The following is an 18,481-nucleotide window of genomic DNA, read 5'->3' on the forward strand; positions in this document are numbered from 1 at the left end:
TAAGCCCAGGCTCAGGGTGACAGAGATGAAGGTGACCCCAGCAGTGACAGTGATTGGTCATAGCCTCTGTAGGAGTGTCAGCCAACACAGTGCTGCATCTGGACACTGGAAGGGCTGATGTCACCAGCACCCGAGCCCCCACCGAAGCCAGAGATGCCGCCTTCCCACTGAGTCCAACTGGCCACGGGCTCTAGGGGAACTGGCGAGTTCCCCCTGGCAGGCTAACGTTGGGCATCTTTCAGGCCTTAGGTATCAGATTAACACTAACCTGGAAAAGAGGCTGAGCGCCACACAGGGGAAGAATGAGGAGGGCGCCCCCTGGTGGCAGAGCTCAGCCTCTCTTCCATGGCCGCAGCAGTTCAACTCTGGCCCCAAACTTGCATTCCGTAGTCTACAAAACAAAATCCCTGCATCTCCCCAGACTCTCCTCCTTCAAAGGCTGCTTGGGGAAGATGTCCTGTTTCTAAAGCAGTCCCATAGAGATCCTAACTTGCAGCCCCACAGAAAGCTCCCCCGAGAGGAGGGTGTAAAACACTAGTCTCACCATTCCAGGCTCTTTCCAGTGCTGTGTAGGTGCCCCAGAGAGCTACCCGACTCTTTCTTTCTACTCCGGGTGACAGAGGTATTTAGTTTAGGGGCTCACAGGGGAGACAGACACAGACATAGACAACTGTTATCAGTAGGGTGAAAGCAAAGTGGTCCCAGGATAAGAGACGAGGTACCCCTGGCCTGCCCTATTTTGTTTGTGCAGAGTAGTGGTCAGGGAAGGCTTCCCAGAAGCTCGAATCTTGGAGGAGAGCCCACCCAAGAAGGATGAGGACAGGCGTCCCAGCCAGGGGATAAAGCGCACACAGAAGGTGGCTGGCTTCATGACGGGGGCAGGGACCAGCAAGGGGTGGGAAAGGAGGACGAAAGTAGTTCAGTGTTCCTGGGACGGAAGGTGGGAGGAGGTGGGAAGAAAAGTGAGACTGGAGGGGTGGAAAGCCTTGTGAACTATCCTAAGGAATTTGTCCTTTATTCTGAGAAGGCAAGAAGGAGCCATTGAAATATGTTAAGCTGGGGAGTGACAGGATTGGATTTATCCTTCAGGAAGACCCCTCTGAGTGCTATGTGGAGGGTGGCTGGCATGGCCAGTGGGTGGAAACCGAGGGCACCGGACAGCGGGGAGGCTCGGGAGCTGGTGACCTGGATTTGATGCCATTGCTCCCCAGCTATATAACCTTGAGCAAAAGACCTAGCCTTTCTGCGACTCAGTTTCTTCCTCTTAGATAATAACACCCACTTCATAAAATGGAAATGTGAATTACGTGAGTTAACACATACGGCACTTAGAAACGGTTTACAGGTGCTCAGTGTATGTGAGCCCGTCTTGTTTTGGTGTTGTCAGGAGGGGTGAGGTGGGGAGGATGCGGCTCACGTCTGCTGCTCTCCTCCAATAACCCAGTCATGTCCCTAGGGGCTGTGTCCAACAGCTGTCTCAACCTGCTGCCAGAGAATGCCGAATATGAATATTTGTCAGCACGTCCATAATGTCTACCATGCACCAAGCATGTTCTAAGAACATCTGTTAACCCGTTTCTTCCTCATGGCCACCCTGGATGGTAGGTACCAGTATCATCCCCATTTCGCAGGTGAGGCAACTGAGGTTAGGAGAGTAGATGACACTGGAACCCAGATGGCCTGGCCTCGTGGTCTGTGCTTATAACTGTTACCTGGGGCCGCCCAGTGAGCTGGACTTGGGGAGGCGCTGTGGGAAAAGAGGCCTCTTTCGGTGTGTCCACTGTCTCCTTGCTGCCCCTCTCTGAATCCACAGGTATCCCCGTCTAAGCCCAGTCAGGAGTAATAGCTTAGATTAGTGGAAAACAGATACTGACCTGACCCCACCCCAGACCCTCCATGACCTATACTTTCCAAAAAACAGACAAACAAAAAAGCTCCAAAGACAATTCTGACGCATGTCTTGTGTTTCATAACCACTGAGGACATAAAGCTTGGGGATTCCTGAAGAGGACAGACGTGGTGCGCCAGGAAATGTGTACAACAAAGTCCCAAGTGCCAGGGGAACCTGAATTTGTAGTGCCTGCCGATTTTTATAGTGTAAATACTCCCACTGTGGCCAATATCAAACTGTGAATGAGCTGTCACTGAACGCAGAGTCAGGAGGAGGTGCTGACAGTGCGCTCCCGCAAGCCAGTGCGAGCCAGCTCCAGCGCACCCTTGAGACAGACCTGGGTACAAATTCTGCGCTGCCTTCCTGACCTTGGACAGGTCACCTCGCCCCTCTGTCTGTTTCCTCTGTGAAAGGGAGTACTGTTAAATACCTGCTTGACGGGGGGTTGCGACAATCAGACGATATACTCCACGCGCAGGGCTGAGTGCCCCGCCCGTCCCCCACTCCCTGCTGAGAGAGGGGCCGTAGAGACACCCTCTGGCCAATTCAATGGGGAGCCCTCCATCTACTCAAGACCCTGCTTCCTGCTCGCCCCCAGCCCCTTCCCTATCCCAAATCCTGGCCTGGAATCAGGGTCTTATTTGTTTGGGCAAGGCTGGGACTGAACTTTCTCACCTGGGCTCAAATCTGCTCCCAGCTTCTCCCCTAAGCCCTAAAACTTCAAAGAGGAAACTAACACAGTGTCTTCCAGAAGGAGGCCAGTTGGGGGTACAGGACGAACAGAAGGAGTTTAGTGTGAATTAGGAACACCTCAGAGACCAGAGGAAAGGGCTGCTCTGCGGGCTCCAGGTCTGATCCCTCATCGTCTTTCCATGAGCCATCATCGATTTAAGTGCAGCTGGGACCCTGATGGGGCCCTGTTACTCCTGACGGCTGCAGCCATGGAGAGACAAGCACACTGGCCCCAGCATGAGATGGAGTGACTGAATTGAGGGAACCAAGAAAGAGGACAGGCCAGGGGCCAGGGTGGAAGGCAGCTGAGTGAAGGGAGAGTATGGAAAAGAAGAGACAATAGAAGAGGAGGCACTCAGACTTTAAGATTCATTTCCCCCGCTAGTGGGATGGGGCCAATCTAGACTGACAACGGATATGTTTCAAAAAGTAACATGTGCAATAGCCAAGATACGGAAGCAACCGACATGTCCACGGACAGATGACTTTATAAAGAAGTTGTGGTTATTTATACAATGGAACACTACTCAGCCATAAAAAAGAATGAACTACTGCCATTTGCAGCAACATGCATGGACCTGGAGATTGTCATACTAAGTGAAGTAAATCAAACAGAGAAAGACGAAAATATGATATCACTTATCTGTGGATTCTAAAAGAATGTCACAAATGAAACTTATTTACAAAACAGAAAGAGACTCACAGACATAGAAAACAAACTTATGGTTGCCAAAGGGGGAGGGTGAGAGGGATAAATTAGGAGTTTGGGATTTGCAGATATTAAGTACTATGTATAAAATAGATAAATAACAAGATCCTACTGTTTAGCACAGGGAACTATATTCAATATCTTGTAATAATTATGATGATAAAGAATATTAAAAAGAATATACATATGTATAACTGAATCAATATGCTGTACACCAGAAACTAACACAGCATGTAAATTGATTATACTTCAATAAAATAAAAAAATAAAAGTAACATAACTGTTATGCAAATATAGAATGAATATGTCAGAGGTGTATCCAACTCTTGAACAAAGGAACCAGAAGGATGACAAGGCTGGTTCAAAGAGCATTTGAAAGATTGAGTATTTATAGGTATTTGGTGGGGCGGGGGGAACAGAGAACGAGACAGCTGGGTAAGATACAAAATGGATTAATGTCCTACAGGGCAATAAAATCACCACCTTGAGGATTATCTTTTCTACAGGCAGAAATCTATGCATTAACCCAGAGTCTGAGCCTTTAACCGGTAGCTAACAGTGAAGTCAAATCTCAGTGCTGTCTCGCAGAGACTTACACAGTCCTGGGAGGGCCTGGTAAGTGATGTCGTTGTGTGACATTAAAAGGACATGCTGTTCTCTGTCTGCCTTATTTCCAAGTTTGGGTAGTTTTGCTTAATAGGATGGAGCTCTGCCCTGCTCCTCACACTGCTGCTCTTCACCTCCTGCCATCTCTTTTTAGCTTAGCACCTGGCTTCTCCCTCTGCACCCAACCCCCCTCTTTCCCTTTGCCTCCTTCCCTCACCAGCTCACCTTGCCCCAGAGCTGGAGCTGGAGGGAGGGGCTGAAGCTGGGCGGCCCCCATGCATTCAGGCCTGTCTTCCTGGCTTTTAGAACCAGGCCTGCCCATTGCACCAGACTGGACGTGACCTGGCCCACAGAGAGACAGGCTGACCACTCTTAGGAAGCAGGAGTGAGGGGGCCTGGCTGGTGATCTGGGGGAGAGGGGAGAGAGGAGGTCAGCTGTACTCCTTCAGTTCCAGGAGAAGAGACTATTTTAATTGTTTTAATTGAAGTTTAGTTGATTTACAATGTTGTCATAGTTTCTGGTGTACAGCAGAGTGATTCGGTGATGTATTTTTATCCATACATCTATTATTTTTCAGATTCTTTTCCATTATAGGTTATTACAAGATACTGAATATAGTTCCCTGTGCTGGACAGTAGGTCCTTGTTCATCTGTGTTATATACAGTAGTGTATACCTGTTAATTCCAAACTCCTAATTTATCCCTCTCCCATCTTTCTCCTTTGATAACCATAAGTTTGGACTATTTCAAAATAACTCTCTTAGGAAAGATAAAACACTCCCTTTAGCCTCCTTCTGGGTAACTTGGAGATGCCCAGACCCGGCACCCTTTGTCTTCCCAAAGTGGGCTTCCCCGATCAGAGGAAATGAAGGTCATGACCATTATCAAGCTCCTTTGATGTTCCAGGCTGGGCATTTTATGTGAACTGCTTCACTGGGTCCTACAAAAGAGGTTCGATCCCCATTTTGTAGATGAAGAAACAGGCTGAACAACCTGTCTGAGGTCAGGCAGTGAGTACGTGGAGTCAGCCACCAGGCAGACGGGTCAGGTCGACTCCGAGCGCAGCGCTCCCGTGGTTGCTCCAGCCTGCTGAGCCTCACCTCCCAGGGCTCTGCAGGGAGCAGCAGCCACCCTGGGGCCCCCGGGAGGGAGGGCGGGAGGTGGGGCTGGAGCTCACAGCCGGCCACGCCTTTATTTACTGAAGCTCTCTCTGTCAAGGATCTTTATGCGTTAGACCTGGAGCCCTACCGCTACTCAGGGGTGAACCTGACTGGGTTCCGGATCCTCAACGTGGACAACCCCCACGTCTCGGCCATCGTGGAGAAGTGGTCCATGGAGCGGCTGCAGGCGGCTCCCCGGGCAGAGTCCGGCCTACTGGATGGAGTGATGATGGTATCGCTACAGGGAGGGCCGGGGGTGGGGGCAGACCTGGGAGCTCCCCCTCCTTCCTTCCCTTTCTTCCTTGAAGCCTTCCAGCCTTCTTCCTTCCTTCCATCCTCCTACCCATCTTTTCTTCCTCCCTCCCTGTCTTCATTCCTTCTCTTTCTTTTCTTCCTTCTTTCCTTTCTTCCTCTCTTCCTTCCTTCTCTGCTTCCCCCCTATTTCTTTTTTCCCTCCCACCACCTCCCTTCCTAAGACCTGCCATGTGTCTACCAGACCTTAGGCCAGGGGCCAGGGACACAAAGGAATCAACACAGTCCCTCCCAAGTGTGGGAGTACAGGCAAGTAAACAGGTGGTTATGGAGAGCGGGGATCAGGACCAGTGGGCCCTGGGCACGGAGGACTTCCAGCTGTGGCCGCAGGAGGCCGGGGAGGCCCGGAAGGAGAAGGCAGCAGCAGGGACAGCAGGGTTGGGTGGAGGGACTGGCAGGAGAAGGTCTGAGCTGCAGAGGGTGGGAGTCTAGTGTCTGCAGAGCTGCAGAGACAGCCCAAGCCTAGCCCCTCACAGGGGCAGGGACAGGGTCACCTCCAGGGCCTCAGGGCCTTCTCCTTACAAGCACCCCTGTTCCAGAGGCAGGAGGGGAAGGGGGTCAGGGCCAGGTGGGCCAAGCTCTTGGGGGCTGAGCCACTCTCAGGCAGCCCTGGGCCCCCCTCCAGACTGACGCGGCCTTGCTGTACGACGCCGTCCACATCGTGTCCGTGTGCTACCAGCGCGCCCCCCAGATGACCGTGAACTCCCTGCAGTGCCATCGGCACAAGGCCTGGCGCTTTGGCGGCCGCTTCATGAACTTCATCAAGGAGGTGAGTGCCCCCTGCATCCCCGACCAGGGCCGTCTCCTGGGGGCCTTGGATGCCACAGAGCCACAGGGCAGTCAAAGGGCCCAGTTTGGGAGTCAGACAGTGTTGATTTCCAATCCACGTGAACTTGGGCCTGTTCCCTCACATCTCTGAGCCTGTTTCCTCCGGTGAAAATGGACTCAGTAGGACCAATCTTGCTGGGTGACTGAGAGGCTGAGTCCTTGGCACTTAGAAGGATCTCAGCAGGTGGTCGGCATTGTCAGCAGGACGCAGCCCTGGCTTTAAGGTACAACAGATGCAAGTCTTGGCCTCCAGCTGTGTGACCTCAGGCAAGCTAGAGAACCTTGCTCGGCCTTGGTTGCCTCATCTATAAATGGGGTACGAAGTGCACCCACCTTATGGGGATGCTGTGAAGGCGACGTGTGACACCATGTGGACAGTGCTTAGTGTGGGGGTGGGGTGATGCAGAGGGGGCTCAGTAAATAATAACCAGCCCCACAAACTCCTCTTCATGTTGTGGGCCCATCGGCCAACTTCCCAGCCAGGGTCCCCACTGGGACCCAACTCTTAGGCACCATGGCAGCCATGAAGAAGTCCCATCCATGGAGCTGATTCAGAGCAACCAGAGAGATGAACCTGTCCTGCTGCCAGAGGATGACCACAGAAACACACAGTGCCAAGTTTTAATTTCAGACTCTCCAACACTGTTGTCCTCATGGATGGCAGAGTATACTGTTCCCATTTTACAGATGGGGATGCTGAGGCCTGGGCTTGTACCCAGGCTCCATCAGAACGAGCTGTGTGACTTTGGGTGAGAGGATTCACTCTTTGATCCTCAGTTTCCTCAACCATAAAATGAGTATAGTAAGAGTTCTTGCCTCAAAGCGTTAAAAAGACCATGTTGAAAAACTATGTGCAAAGCAGGTAGCCCAAGGCTGGACAGAGTCAAGTCCCAGTAATGGCAGGGGAGGAAGGCTCAAGGGGACGAGATCTAGGCGGGGCTGCCCTGGCTCAGAGCGGGTGACCTGTCCAGGGCAACACCAAGTGCAGCCAGGGGAAGCCCTCTAGGGAGGCTCCGTGTAGACCATCCCTTTGTAGCCATCACAGTGGACCAGGAATGAAGCAGCCTGCCTTGGGACTTCATTCATTTATTCGGTAGCTATTTGTGCAGGCCTGCTGAGGGCCAGGCACTGAGCCATCCCTGGGGATCCAGTGAGGCTGGAACAAATGGGCCCCTGCATGCACAGAGCTCACTACCTAGGAAGACGTCCATCAAGTCATTCCATTAATGAACGTAACCCCATATGCAGAGGAAGGCAGCACAGTGAGGACAGATAACAAAGAAACCCATCACCTTACACGCAGCAGACAGGGCAGCTTCCCCAGAGGCCCCCAGTTCACCATTACTGCTTGGGATGAGGCCAATGACAGCCTCTGTATCTTAGGATGACACTAAAAGGCATGTGGATAAAACATAGGCTTTAGAGTTTGATGCACACGCCTTTGGGCTTGTCTCTGCCTCTTCCCAGCTATGCGGCTGTAGACAAATTCCTGGACAGTCATGCTTGTCAGTTTCCTCACTTGGCAAACAGCATCTCGTAGTCACTGTGAGGGAACAGTTAAGTCCTTAGCAGCAGTTCCCTCTGCCCAAGAAGGGACTCCAGTATCAGCTGTTTTGGGATAAGTGGATCATGAGGGTCCCTTCACATTCAACCCCTTAAAACTACAGAGGAAGTCCGATTATCCAATGCCCTGAGCAAGGCCTGGCTGGCCTGGGTGATCATCGACTTTTCTCTGGGAACTCTGAGGCCTGACTCCCAGCCCCCGAGCCTCCTTCTTCAGCAAGCCTCCAGCCCAGTAACCAGAGCTGGCGGAAGTTTCTCAGTGTTCAAGGCCACAACCCTGGGACCCTTAGGAGCCAGACAAAAGTGGCTTTGAAGTTTAACCACTTTTCAGCTGTGTGGCCTTGGACAAGTTACTGAATCTCTCTGTGCCTCAGGTCTTCCTGTACAATGGAGATAATACCGAGGTGACTGTAGGATTAAGTGAGTTAGGGTGTGTGAAGCACTTAGAGCAATGCCCAGCACAGAGCAGGTGCTGAACTGATTGGCTGCTGTTATTATTACTTCTATCATCACATCCGTCATCCCTGTGGCATCTTGCTCCCTGGTGGGCTTTCCAGCTAAAGAGGATCTCCAGGCCACAGAGCTTCAGGGACCCCCACTCATTCACCCCTGACCCCTTGGAGTGCTTGAGGCTCCATCCTGAAGCCCATGAAAAAGATTTGTCACTGCCTATGCCACAGATAGGGGAGCCCCCTTCTCCTACCAGGGGGCTGACCGCCCACGCTGGTGTACCTGGTCTCCCTGTTTCCCCGCCCCTAGCCCAATGAACAGCCCTCTGTACTCACTCTCCTTTACAGAGTCCTTTCTGACACATCTTCATCTCACCTCCATTTTAGGGAGGTGGAGATCAAGGCCCAGAGCAGCCCCTGGCTCCCCCAGGGTACCACAGCTGGCCCAGATCAGGACCAGGTGCCCTGCCTGAGCCCAGCACACTATCTTCCTCCAGACCATTTCCAGCTTGCCCGTCTCCCCATCTGACTGCGTGACAGTAAATCATTTTAAAGACTTGGCATTTCCGAGAGGAGCTGGAAAATACCAGGCCGGAGTTCAGAGCATGTGAAGCATCTTTCATTTAGAGAGTCCTGAGCGGCAGCTGGAAGGGGCAGGAGGGCTGGGAAATGTCACCTGGGAGGAGCTGCCAGCGGCTCCCTGCCCTGGCCCTGCCCCTGCCCGCCCGCCCGCAGACAGGCTGTGCACCTGCTGGCATTTAATTCCTCTGGAGCTGACGAGGAGGAAGGCTTTCCTCCTTCCCTCTGAGGGCAGGTTTGAGGGCGCCTGCTGTGATATTCCGTGGGGGCTGGGAGTGAGCCCAAGGGGTGGAGCCCCAGGCAGAGGGGAGAGGAGGCAAGGGACTGAGGAGTCAGCCTCAGGGAAGACATCACCTTCTCTGATGTATTTTGCTTTAATTTTTTTTTTAATGGAGGTATACTTGAGATTGAACCAGGACCTCGTGCTTGCTAAGCATGTGTTATATAGCACTGAGCCATACCCACCCCCTGCATTTCTTTAATTGAGGTAAAACAGTGTATCACATTATCTAAGTTTACAGGTGGACAACATTATAATTCTACATCTGTATACATTACAAAGTGATCACCACTCAAGGTCTAGTTACCATCCATCACCATACAGCTGACCCCTCCACCCTTTACCCTCCCTTCCCCAATCCCCTTCTGGCTGGTACCCAGCACCCTCTTTTCTATCTCTGAGTCTGATGTATCTTTAAATCTGTGTTCCCAACCCCCATCTCCAGCTCCCTGGGCTCCAAAAAATGTCCCCACTCAACGTGGGCAGGATGACCCCAGCTTTGCAGCTCCACTCAGCACAGAGGGGATCTGCCCGGCACCATCATTACCTAGATCTGCAGAGCTCAGTCCCTCTTTGAGCCTCAGTGGCTGTGACTGTAAAATGGGGGCAATCACAACACCCACCTGGCAGGACTGTGATGAGAACTGGAGGAGCTGACGCAGGGGAGCTGATCATGGATTGGCTTCCTGTGAGAGGGGTTCCACTGATGCCTCAGGCTGTGGCCCACATGACCATCTCTCCCCACTGCCCAGCCAACGGCTGGCCCTCATCCATGAAGCCCCACGGAAGGAAGCAACAAAGTGAAAAAATACTGGTCGGGATTGTGTATGCCAGACACTGCGCTAAGCACTTCATACACGTTTGTTAACACCTGGGAAATAGGTCATTTTCCCCCTCTGGAAGCTCAGAGAGGTTGGATTCTCTTATGCAAAGCCCCCATTCCATCCACTTTTGATTCCCAGCCTCTGGGAGCCCTCGGAGGCGCGCCCCTCTGCCTGAGCTGGTACACCACGCGCCTGTCTGCACACCTGTCCGCAGGACTTGGCAGTGCTGCATGGCTGCCCTGGTGCTCGGAGAGTCCCGTGGGTTTCATTTGGGGTCTGCAGATAGGCCTCTAGGGATCCAGGCACCTGTGTGTCATATTGTGAGTGTAAGCCTGGGTGTTGGGGGACCTTCAGGCACAGAGTGGCTCTGGAACCTTCTTTAGAATCTGCAGGGGTCATGACCCCAGTGGGGATGAGGAACCCACCTCCCAAAGCTGCTGTGAAGTTTGCATGAGGCGAGCAGCGTGAAGCACCTGGCAGCACGAATGCTCTCGGTCCCCAGGAAAGGTATTATCTAGAGCGGGAGTCGGCTGACTTTTCCTGTGAAAAGGGCCAGACAGTAAATATTTTGGGCTTTGCACACCAGATAGTCTCTATTGCAACTACCCAGCTCTGAGGTTGTGGCACAAAAGCAGCCACAGACAACAGGTAGACGCCTGGACGTGACTAGGATCTCATAAACTGTTTACAAAAACAGGCAAGGGGCCCATGTGGGCCGCCAGCCGTGGTTTGCCAACCCCTGCTTTAGGCGACAGAGCCCTTCTCAGTTTGGGTCCTGTACCGTCTCTGAGCCTCTGCCTGTGTTCTGTGTTCGTGATGCTAACGACAAGAAAAAGCAGCAAAAGCTACCATTTATTCAAGGCTCAGGTTGTTCCAGGCACTGTTACCAGTTTTGGGCGGAATTCGCCTCACTTCACCCTTGGAGCAATTTGGTAAGATGGGTACCATTATTAGTTCCATTTTACAGAAGAGGAAACTGAGGCACTGAGGCAGAGAGATGAAATGAATCCCCAGGTCACACAGCTAACTGTGGTTGGACCTGGCTTTCTGACCTCAGTTCTCTTTTTTTTTTTTTCCCTTTTATCCCTCTTTTTTTTTTTAATTCAAGTATATTTGATTACAATGTTGTGTCAGTTTCTGGTGTACAGCATAGTGATTCAGTTATACCTACATGGATATTTTCTTTTTCATTATAGATTATGATAAGCTATTGAATATATTTCCCTGTGCTAGACAGCAGGAGGGACCTTGTTGTTTATCTATTTGATATATAGTAGTTTGTGCCGAGAAAGACAAATATCATATGATATCACTTATAGGTGAAGTCTGAAGAAATGACTTATTTCTTTACAAAGCAAATTAACTTATTTCAAATACAGAAACGACTCACTGACCCCCAGTCTTAACCATGATGCAGGTGGAGCTGGAGCCAGGGTGGGGGACCTCTGTCGCCCTCGGCTCTCTGAGGGCTGCTCCAGGTGTCTGGTCCTATAGCCAGAGCCCCTTGGCTTGGCCCCTTGGCTTCCTGCCTCTTGGCAGGTCTCACCTGCCCCAGGCTGCCCACCTGCCTCCTTGCCCCTCTCTGGGAGCCCGACTCTGGCTCCCCCTCCTCCTGGCTTCGGGGCGGGGGCTCATTTGAGCGCATCCGAGATCGATGTTGTACACGGGAAGGTGCAAATGTAAAGCGGGCTGAGGAGCATAATAGAATTTATGGAAATCGCTGGCTCGCACCACAGCCCTAGCAATGATGGAGGTGATTATTAATTAATCATGGTCTTGGGGGAACAGTATCAGTGCAAGGAGTAATTAAAATGAAGCATTGTACAGTTGTACCGAATGATGATTTATGAGCCCGAGGAATTGCCGCTCTGCCCTCTCCCTTCCGGCAGGCTCAATGGGAAGGATTAACTGGACGGATTGTTTTCAACAAAACCAGTGGCTTACGGACGGATTTTGATCTGGACATCATCAGCCTGAAGGAAGACGGTCTGGAGAAGGTGCGTGAGCTCAGGCGCGGGAGGGCAGCCCAAGGAGCTGGGAGTCCTTAAATCCCCCATGACAAACCTATCAGAGACCCAGAGCAAGGGGGCAAGATCTGGTCCAACTGTCCCCTCAGGGCTCAGCCTGACCCAATGTGGCCAGTGCCTTGGTCCATCAGAGAACACGAGGCCTTGTCAGACTGGAGGGCTGCAGAACCCAGTGGCCTGGCCACGGCTGATACCCAGACCATCTGAACAGGAGCCATCAGGGATGTTTAATCTGTCAGGGGACAGACAGACTGTCTCTAAGTCCCTGCAGGGCCATCATGGGGCACAGGGACAGACGTGTCCTTGGGTAAGAGAAACTCTCTAATGACCATGGGGTGCCTGCCTGGGGAGTAGTGAGCTCACTGTCACTGGAAGCATTTAAGCAAAGACTGAACAAAGTGATTGCTTGTCTGGGAGAGTGGAGGTGATTCTTACCCTTGGAGAGAGGTTGAAGTGCATGGATTCTGAACTCCCCACCCTAGGCTTCCAAGGCCTCTGTGATTCCAGGGAATTTCAACAAAGAAAGCAGGCCTCCAGGGCTGGGCCTCCCATCTGGCTACCATAGAAAAGGGGCCAGTTCTCGTCCCTGGGAGCCTTCAGCCTAGTCTGACAGAGCCAGGCTGCTGGGCTGAGATGGGGTTTAGCCTTAGCCCCCGATTCCCAGCATCCCCTGGGACCTTGCGGCCAAGCGCTCAGCCACACCCTCTCCCACAGTAGGGTGGCCCCTGGGAGAGGTGGGGATATACAATGCAAGGAGCAGAGGCCGGAAGTGGAGGGGCCAGTTCTGGTGCCCGTGATCCTTCAGAAGCCCTGCATTTCCCTGCTCTTCTCCCCTGCCCTCCCTGGCCCAGGCCCCTTCCTTGGATCATTTTAACACCCCCACCTGGCTTCCCACCTCCACTCCTGAGCCCTCCACCCATCTCGAGTGTACACATCAATGAAGCTACCCAAAGCACAGCTCCACCCCACCCTGGAACTGCGCGTGGCTCCCCAGTGCAGAAGTGTTTGGCATTAGCCCCTCACCCCGGCCTTTAAGGCTCTCCAGGAAATGCCTTACCGCTCCAGGCCTAGTCTCCACTGATCCCTCAAACATTCCTCATGGCCCAGTCATACCCCCTCCCTCTTGCACTTCTGAGCCTGTGCCCACGTGATCACCCCGGTCGCAGAAGTGGCCTCTGTTTCCTTGGTTCTTTCCCACAGGCTCGGCTTGGGTTGCACTCTGTGGCCAAAGTGATTTCGTTCACTCCTGAGTGTCCCACAGACTCATGGGGCCACTGTGCTGGGGAGGGGTGGCCGGGGCAAGCTCCCCATTCCTCCGCAAGTCTTTCAGGCACATGTAGCATCAGTCCTTTAAGAACAGGCGCTGTGCGCTCTGCTCCCAAGATCATCCAGGCCAGTTGGTCCAACCCTATTCAAACTTTATCCTATCAAGCACTCTGCCAGCTCCTCTTTAAAGTCCCACAGTGCTGGGGAGCCCCTTCCCCCTCTGGCAGGACTCCTCAATAGTTGTCACTCAAATAGCTGTCTCATTTTTGCTCTCGGCTCTCCATCTCTGGGGATAGCCTAAATTCTAAGGATGGCAATTAGACGACACGTTTACCACCACCTCCCCATCCCGTGCCCATGGCAGGCATCAGTAATTGCCCATCAGAGCACTCTTGCCATCTGAGCCTACCCACTGTTCCCACCAGCCCTCCGGCAGCAGGTACAAATCGACCACAGCTAATACTCGAGCAAACCTCTCTGCTCTACCCAGACACAGGTTGACCTGCTGAGGCCCCACCAAAGGCTCTTGGTCACAGCCAACCGGATTGTGGACAGAGAGCCCCTGAAGGCTGGGTCCTCCTCGATCTAAGTGTTCTCGCAGATCCATGGCACCTGGTGTCTAGCAGGTCCTGCTGTTGGAGCTCAGCAGATGCCTGCTGGGGCGAAGATCCCTGCTGTCCATTTGGCCACCTGCCGGCTGCTTGTTGAGCGCCTCCTGCGCCCAGGCGTGTCGCTAGGGTCCCTCGTGCTGGACGCAGCTCTGAGCTCCGCCCCCTTGAGAGAAGAGCCTCTTTGATGCTGTCAGCTTGTCTCCCCTCCTCATGGCTCTGGGGGGGTCTGCATAGACAGGGATGCTGCCCGGAGAGGGTGCTGAGCCCCCAAACACAGCCGTTCTGCCTCTCATCGCTTCTGTTTGCTAAGCTGGGTCATAGCTGATCCAGCCAGCTCCAGCCGGTGGCTTTGGGAGGATTAAGGCAGAATTACCCAAGCATAATTACATGTCTCTCTGCTATCTGCTTTGCACAGCTCTCTTAATGGGATGTTTGCATTCGGCCTCTCTGTTTAATTGATTAAGTTTCCTGAGTACCCCCACAAATGGGCCAAGGACAGAATGGGCAGGCCAAAACCTTCCTGGAGAGAGAGGAGCTGGGATGGGTGCAGAGCTGGGCAGAGTTGGGTCTCAGAGGATCTTCAGGAGGTCCAGGGCTTTAGGACGATTTGTAAACTTGATCTTCCCTTGCCTCCCTCGAGCCTCAGGCCTGATATCCACAAGGACACTGCAGGGCAGAGATTATGCCACTTCGGCCAGGGGATCTGCCAACTTTAGAAGTAAAACCACAGAGCAAACTGCCTTCAAACCCAGTGGCATCCAACACCCCCAGTGAGGGTTGCCCCGCTCTGTTCTACCATCCCCAGAATAGCTACCCAGACCAGCCTCCTGCCCAGCCTGCCTTCCTGCACATGACACATCTCGTTGTCCCTGTTCTCCTTCCACAGCTGCCTAGTGAACGTCTCCCTTTGCTCCAGGCCCTGTCCTGGGCTTTGGGAGGCATCTGGCCCCAGAGCTGGCACTGGGGCTGAGACCCCGTGAGTGAGCAGCTGGGTGCCCACGTCTGCCCCAGGAAGCGGGATGCTGCCCCAGGCTCGGAATGACTCTGTCCAGGGCAGGACCTGGTTCTGACCCTGACTTTCTCCTGGCATCTGCTCTACCCTAGGCTGGTTTCCACTGTGATCCCAGGCTGTCTTTATGTTTTACGTTTTCCCTTCCAGCTGTGACGGGTTTCCCAGCAAATGGGGAGGCAGCAGGATTCAGGAGACCCAACACCTTGGACGCTTCCTCTGGGAAGGAGGGAGGCAGCGGGGTTGCCAGAAAGGTTGGCTCAAAAGACATCGGTGATGACAATACTCATGAAGAATGGGAGCGAGACGACCAGCTCATTGGGGTGGAGAAAGGATGGGAGACTGCGGACTCAGCCCCTGTTCTCCGTCTGTCTGTCCATCCAGGTTGGGGTGTGGAGTCCTGCTGAAGGGCTCAACATCACAGAGGTCGCCAAAGGCCGAGGTCCCAACGTCACTGACTCTCTGACAAACAGGTCCCTCATCGTCACCACCGTGCTGGTAAGAGCTGCAGCCCTGTGAAGGGGCTGGAGCTGTGGGCGGGCAGGCCGTCAGGGGTCCCCTACAACCCAACCCAGCGTAGACCAGGCACCTCTTAGGAGGCTGCTGGGAGGCTGGAGGAGGCGGGGGGCTGCAGGAAGGTGGAAACAGTGAGGGTCCCTCAGAAAGCCCCAGAGAGCAATCAGAACACAGCAACACTGCTCACAGCCACAGGAGAGAGACCCCAGAAGGTGACTGTGAGCAGCCCCTTAAGGTCAGAGTGGGCCGGCCTGGGACCTGCTTGGCCAGCTCCTCTGAGGAGGCCTGTGTGTTTACATCTCACCCTCACTGAGCCCCTGATGCCCCAGTAAGAACCGTGATAGGGGAAGGAAGGAGGGTTAACCTGCCCTCCACACCAGGACTCGGGGTCTGCGCCTTCCACTGCAGGGAAGCAGTGGTCCCCCCAAGCCGTGGCAGGTGCTGTGGCCACACCTAGAGAGCCCAGTGGGTGCTGGGAGCCCATGCACGTGCCACCATCCACAGTGTCCCATCCTGAGCACTCTCCCTGCCACCCTACCCACCACTGCCCAGAACTGAATAGTGCTTCCTTCTGACCATTTCAACCCAGGAAACAGATTTTGGGGTCTCCTGGGCTCTGTGCATGTTGGAGCTCAGGGCCAGCAGGACACAGAGGCTGCTGGCCTCCTTTGGCCAGTGCTGTGCCCACTCCATGTGCATCAGCCCCTCCTGGAAGAACTCCAGGGTGTCCAGAGGCTCCAGGCTCACCCTCTCAGAGACTCAGCACTGCTCTTGGGCCCAAGCTGGGTCCTGTGGGGGGAAGGCAGCCCAGTCACAGCCCCGGGGATTCTGACCAAAGACCCTTGGAGGATAATTCTGGCCCTGGACAGCTTCTCCTTATAATAAAGCAAATGTTTGTAAGGACAATGTACTGAGGTCATTCTCTACAAAAAAAAAAAAAAAAGGTGGGGAGTAGTTCAAGCTGGTTTGTGTTACTCGGATAAAGTAAGGCTGCCACAGGATGGGACCTGGGAGCAGGGATAGTGTGACTCACCGGGTATATGCTCGGTGGCTGGGTGGCGGGCAATCTGGGGGAGGAAGGGATGTACTAGTTAGACTCCATCATCCCCGGAATCCAGGGCACCATCAGCTCGTGAGGAGCAGTTGTAGCCTGTGGTCTCATCCCTAGTCTCACGACTATTTAAATCCATGTTAAAGGTGATGGAGACCTAACAGTTCTGGACATGCTGCTGATGGAGCCAGGATGAGAAGCCTGGGGGGAGATATAGAGCTGCATCCCCACCTTTTGGGAGTAAGACTGCCCCACCGGCATCTTCTCTGAAACCATATGTCCTGCCTGCCTTCATTGATTGACCGTTTGTTAACTAAAAAAAATAAATAAATATCAGGCTAAAAACCAGTAAGTCAAAAGATCTCATCAAAAATGGAAAAGAAATATTTGAAAAATTTAAAGATTGAAAATAAAAAGACATAAATAAAAAGAGCAAAGGGATGAGAATGAAGAATGATGAGCAATTAAAGGAATATTGATGTCGATAAAAATAGAAAAGATAAAAGGAGAGTTGAGAGAGGGCAAAATAGAAAGGTTAAAAGGAAAATAAGAAAGAGAAAAATGAAAATAAGGGATGAGATAAAAAGGAAAGCTATCATGAGAGACGAAAAATTAAAATAAATAATTAACAGCCCTGGCTAGAGAAGGTGAAAAATGTAAAACCAAAATGTCAGAAAGCAAAAGGATAAAAGTGTGACAAAGCTAAAATATAAAAGGGTAAAAATAAAATAATAAAAAGGTGGTAAAAGATTAAAAGCAGAGCTGCATAAAATGTGAGATATAAATAAAACACTTTGCAGAAGCCAAGATTAAAAAAAAGGTGAAACTAGTATGCTTGGAGAGATTAGGGGAGATGATTAAATGGGCTGGGATGATTCAGCCATAGAACAATACTCCAAGGGTAAGAGGGGAGCTAAAGATAATCTACCAAAGAATGCAAAATACACACCTTCAAAGACCACAGGGTTAAATTTTTATTAAAATGGCAGCAGCCTGATTTCAAGGGCATAAACCCTTCTGTAAACCCGCAAGGGATTTTTCTACATCAGCAGAGGCAGAACTGTGAAGACATCCTGTGCTATTCTCATAGCTTCTTGGTCAATTCTGGAAACTTCTTGCAAAGGCCTCGACCTGCTGCACTCAGTTGCTCACTGGGAGTCCTCCCTGCACTGCAGCATCCCTCTGGCTCTCAGCATCCCAGGGGAGAGGGAAGGAAAGAAGTCCCTCTTGGCCCGCAGCCTGGGCACAGCTCCATCTGTCCCACCACTCGCCATCCAGGCAAACATGAGCCCAGCTGCCCTTGAGGACATGCAATTGTGACCAGGACACAGGGGCCAGACTGTGGGATGGTTAAGAGACTCAAACCGGGTCTGAGTCCTGGCTTTACTGTTCACTAGCTGTAGGACCCTAGAAAACTGCTTAACTGCTCTGTGCCTCCGTTTCCCCACCTGAGAAAGAGAGGTGGTAAATAACTGTGCTACTTTATGGAGTTGAGAGGATGTACTGATGAATAGAAATAAATGGCACAGAGCTTGTGTGGTCTAAGTCAGAGCTGCTGTTGTTATTGATTACAGATCCAGTCCCCAGTAAGCACAGGTTTAAGAAAATAAGCAGAATGAGAGTTCTAGAGAAAACCCCACCTTCCATCCTCAAGCAGAGCCCCGAGCATCACTGAAGACTGACCCCTGACCATGGTCACAGAGGTTACCTCTGTCTAGCACTGGGTGCATTATAAACTTTGAGCTTGTATTTTTTTTAATTGAAGTATAGTCGATTTACAATGTTGTGTAAATTTCTGGTGTACAGCAAAGTGATTCAGTTTTATATATATATATATATGTGTGTGTGTGCGTGTGTATGTATTCCTTTACATAATCTTTTTTATTATAGGCCGTTATAAGGTATTGAATATAGTTCCCTTACTATACAGTAGGACATTGTTGTTTATCTATTTTATATATACTAGTTAGTATCTACAAATCCCAAACTCCCAGTTTATACCTTCACCCTCCCCACTTTCTTCCCTGCCAACCATAGATTTGTTTTCTATGTCTGTGAGTCTGTCTC

General features: G+C 52.0%; 1 protein-coding gene across 2 annotated transcripts in view; it reads left to right on the plus strand.

Moving 5' to 3' along the window:
- GRIK3 (glutamate ionotropic receptor kainate type subunit 3) overlaps positions 1 to 18,481 on the plus strand; it is a 218,089-nt gene that overhangs the window by 157,166 nt on the left and 42,442 nt on the right. For both annotated transcript variants that reach the window (XM_006212677.4, XM_072975812.1), the window contains exons 6-9: positions 5,158 to 5,331; positions 6,037 to 6,180; positions 11,824 to 11,931; positions 15,232 to 15,345. In XM_006212677.4, the coding sequence (XP_006212739.2) occupies positions 5,158 to 5,331; positions 6,037 to 6,180; positions 11,824 to 11,931; positions 15,232 to 15,345 (540 nt within the window). The remainder of the gene's footprint in view (positions 1 to 5,157; positions 5,332 to 6,036; positions 6,181 to 11,823; positions 11,932 to 15,231; positions 15,346 to 18,481) is intronic.

The sequence above is a fragment of the Vicugna pacos genome, chromosome 13, assembly GCF_048564905.1.
Source record: "Vicugna pacos chromosome 13, VicPac4, whole genome shotgun sequence".
Classification (NCBI taxonomy): Eukaryota; Metazoa; Chordata; class Mammalia; order Artiodactyla; family Camelidae; genus Vicugna; species Vicugna pacos.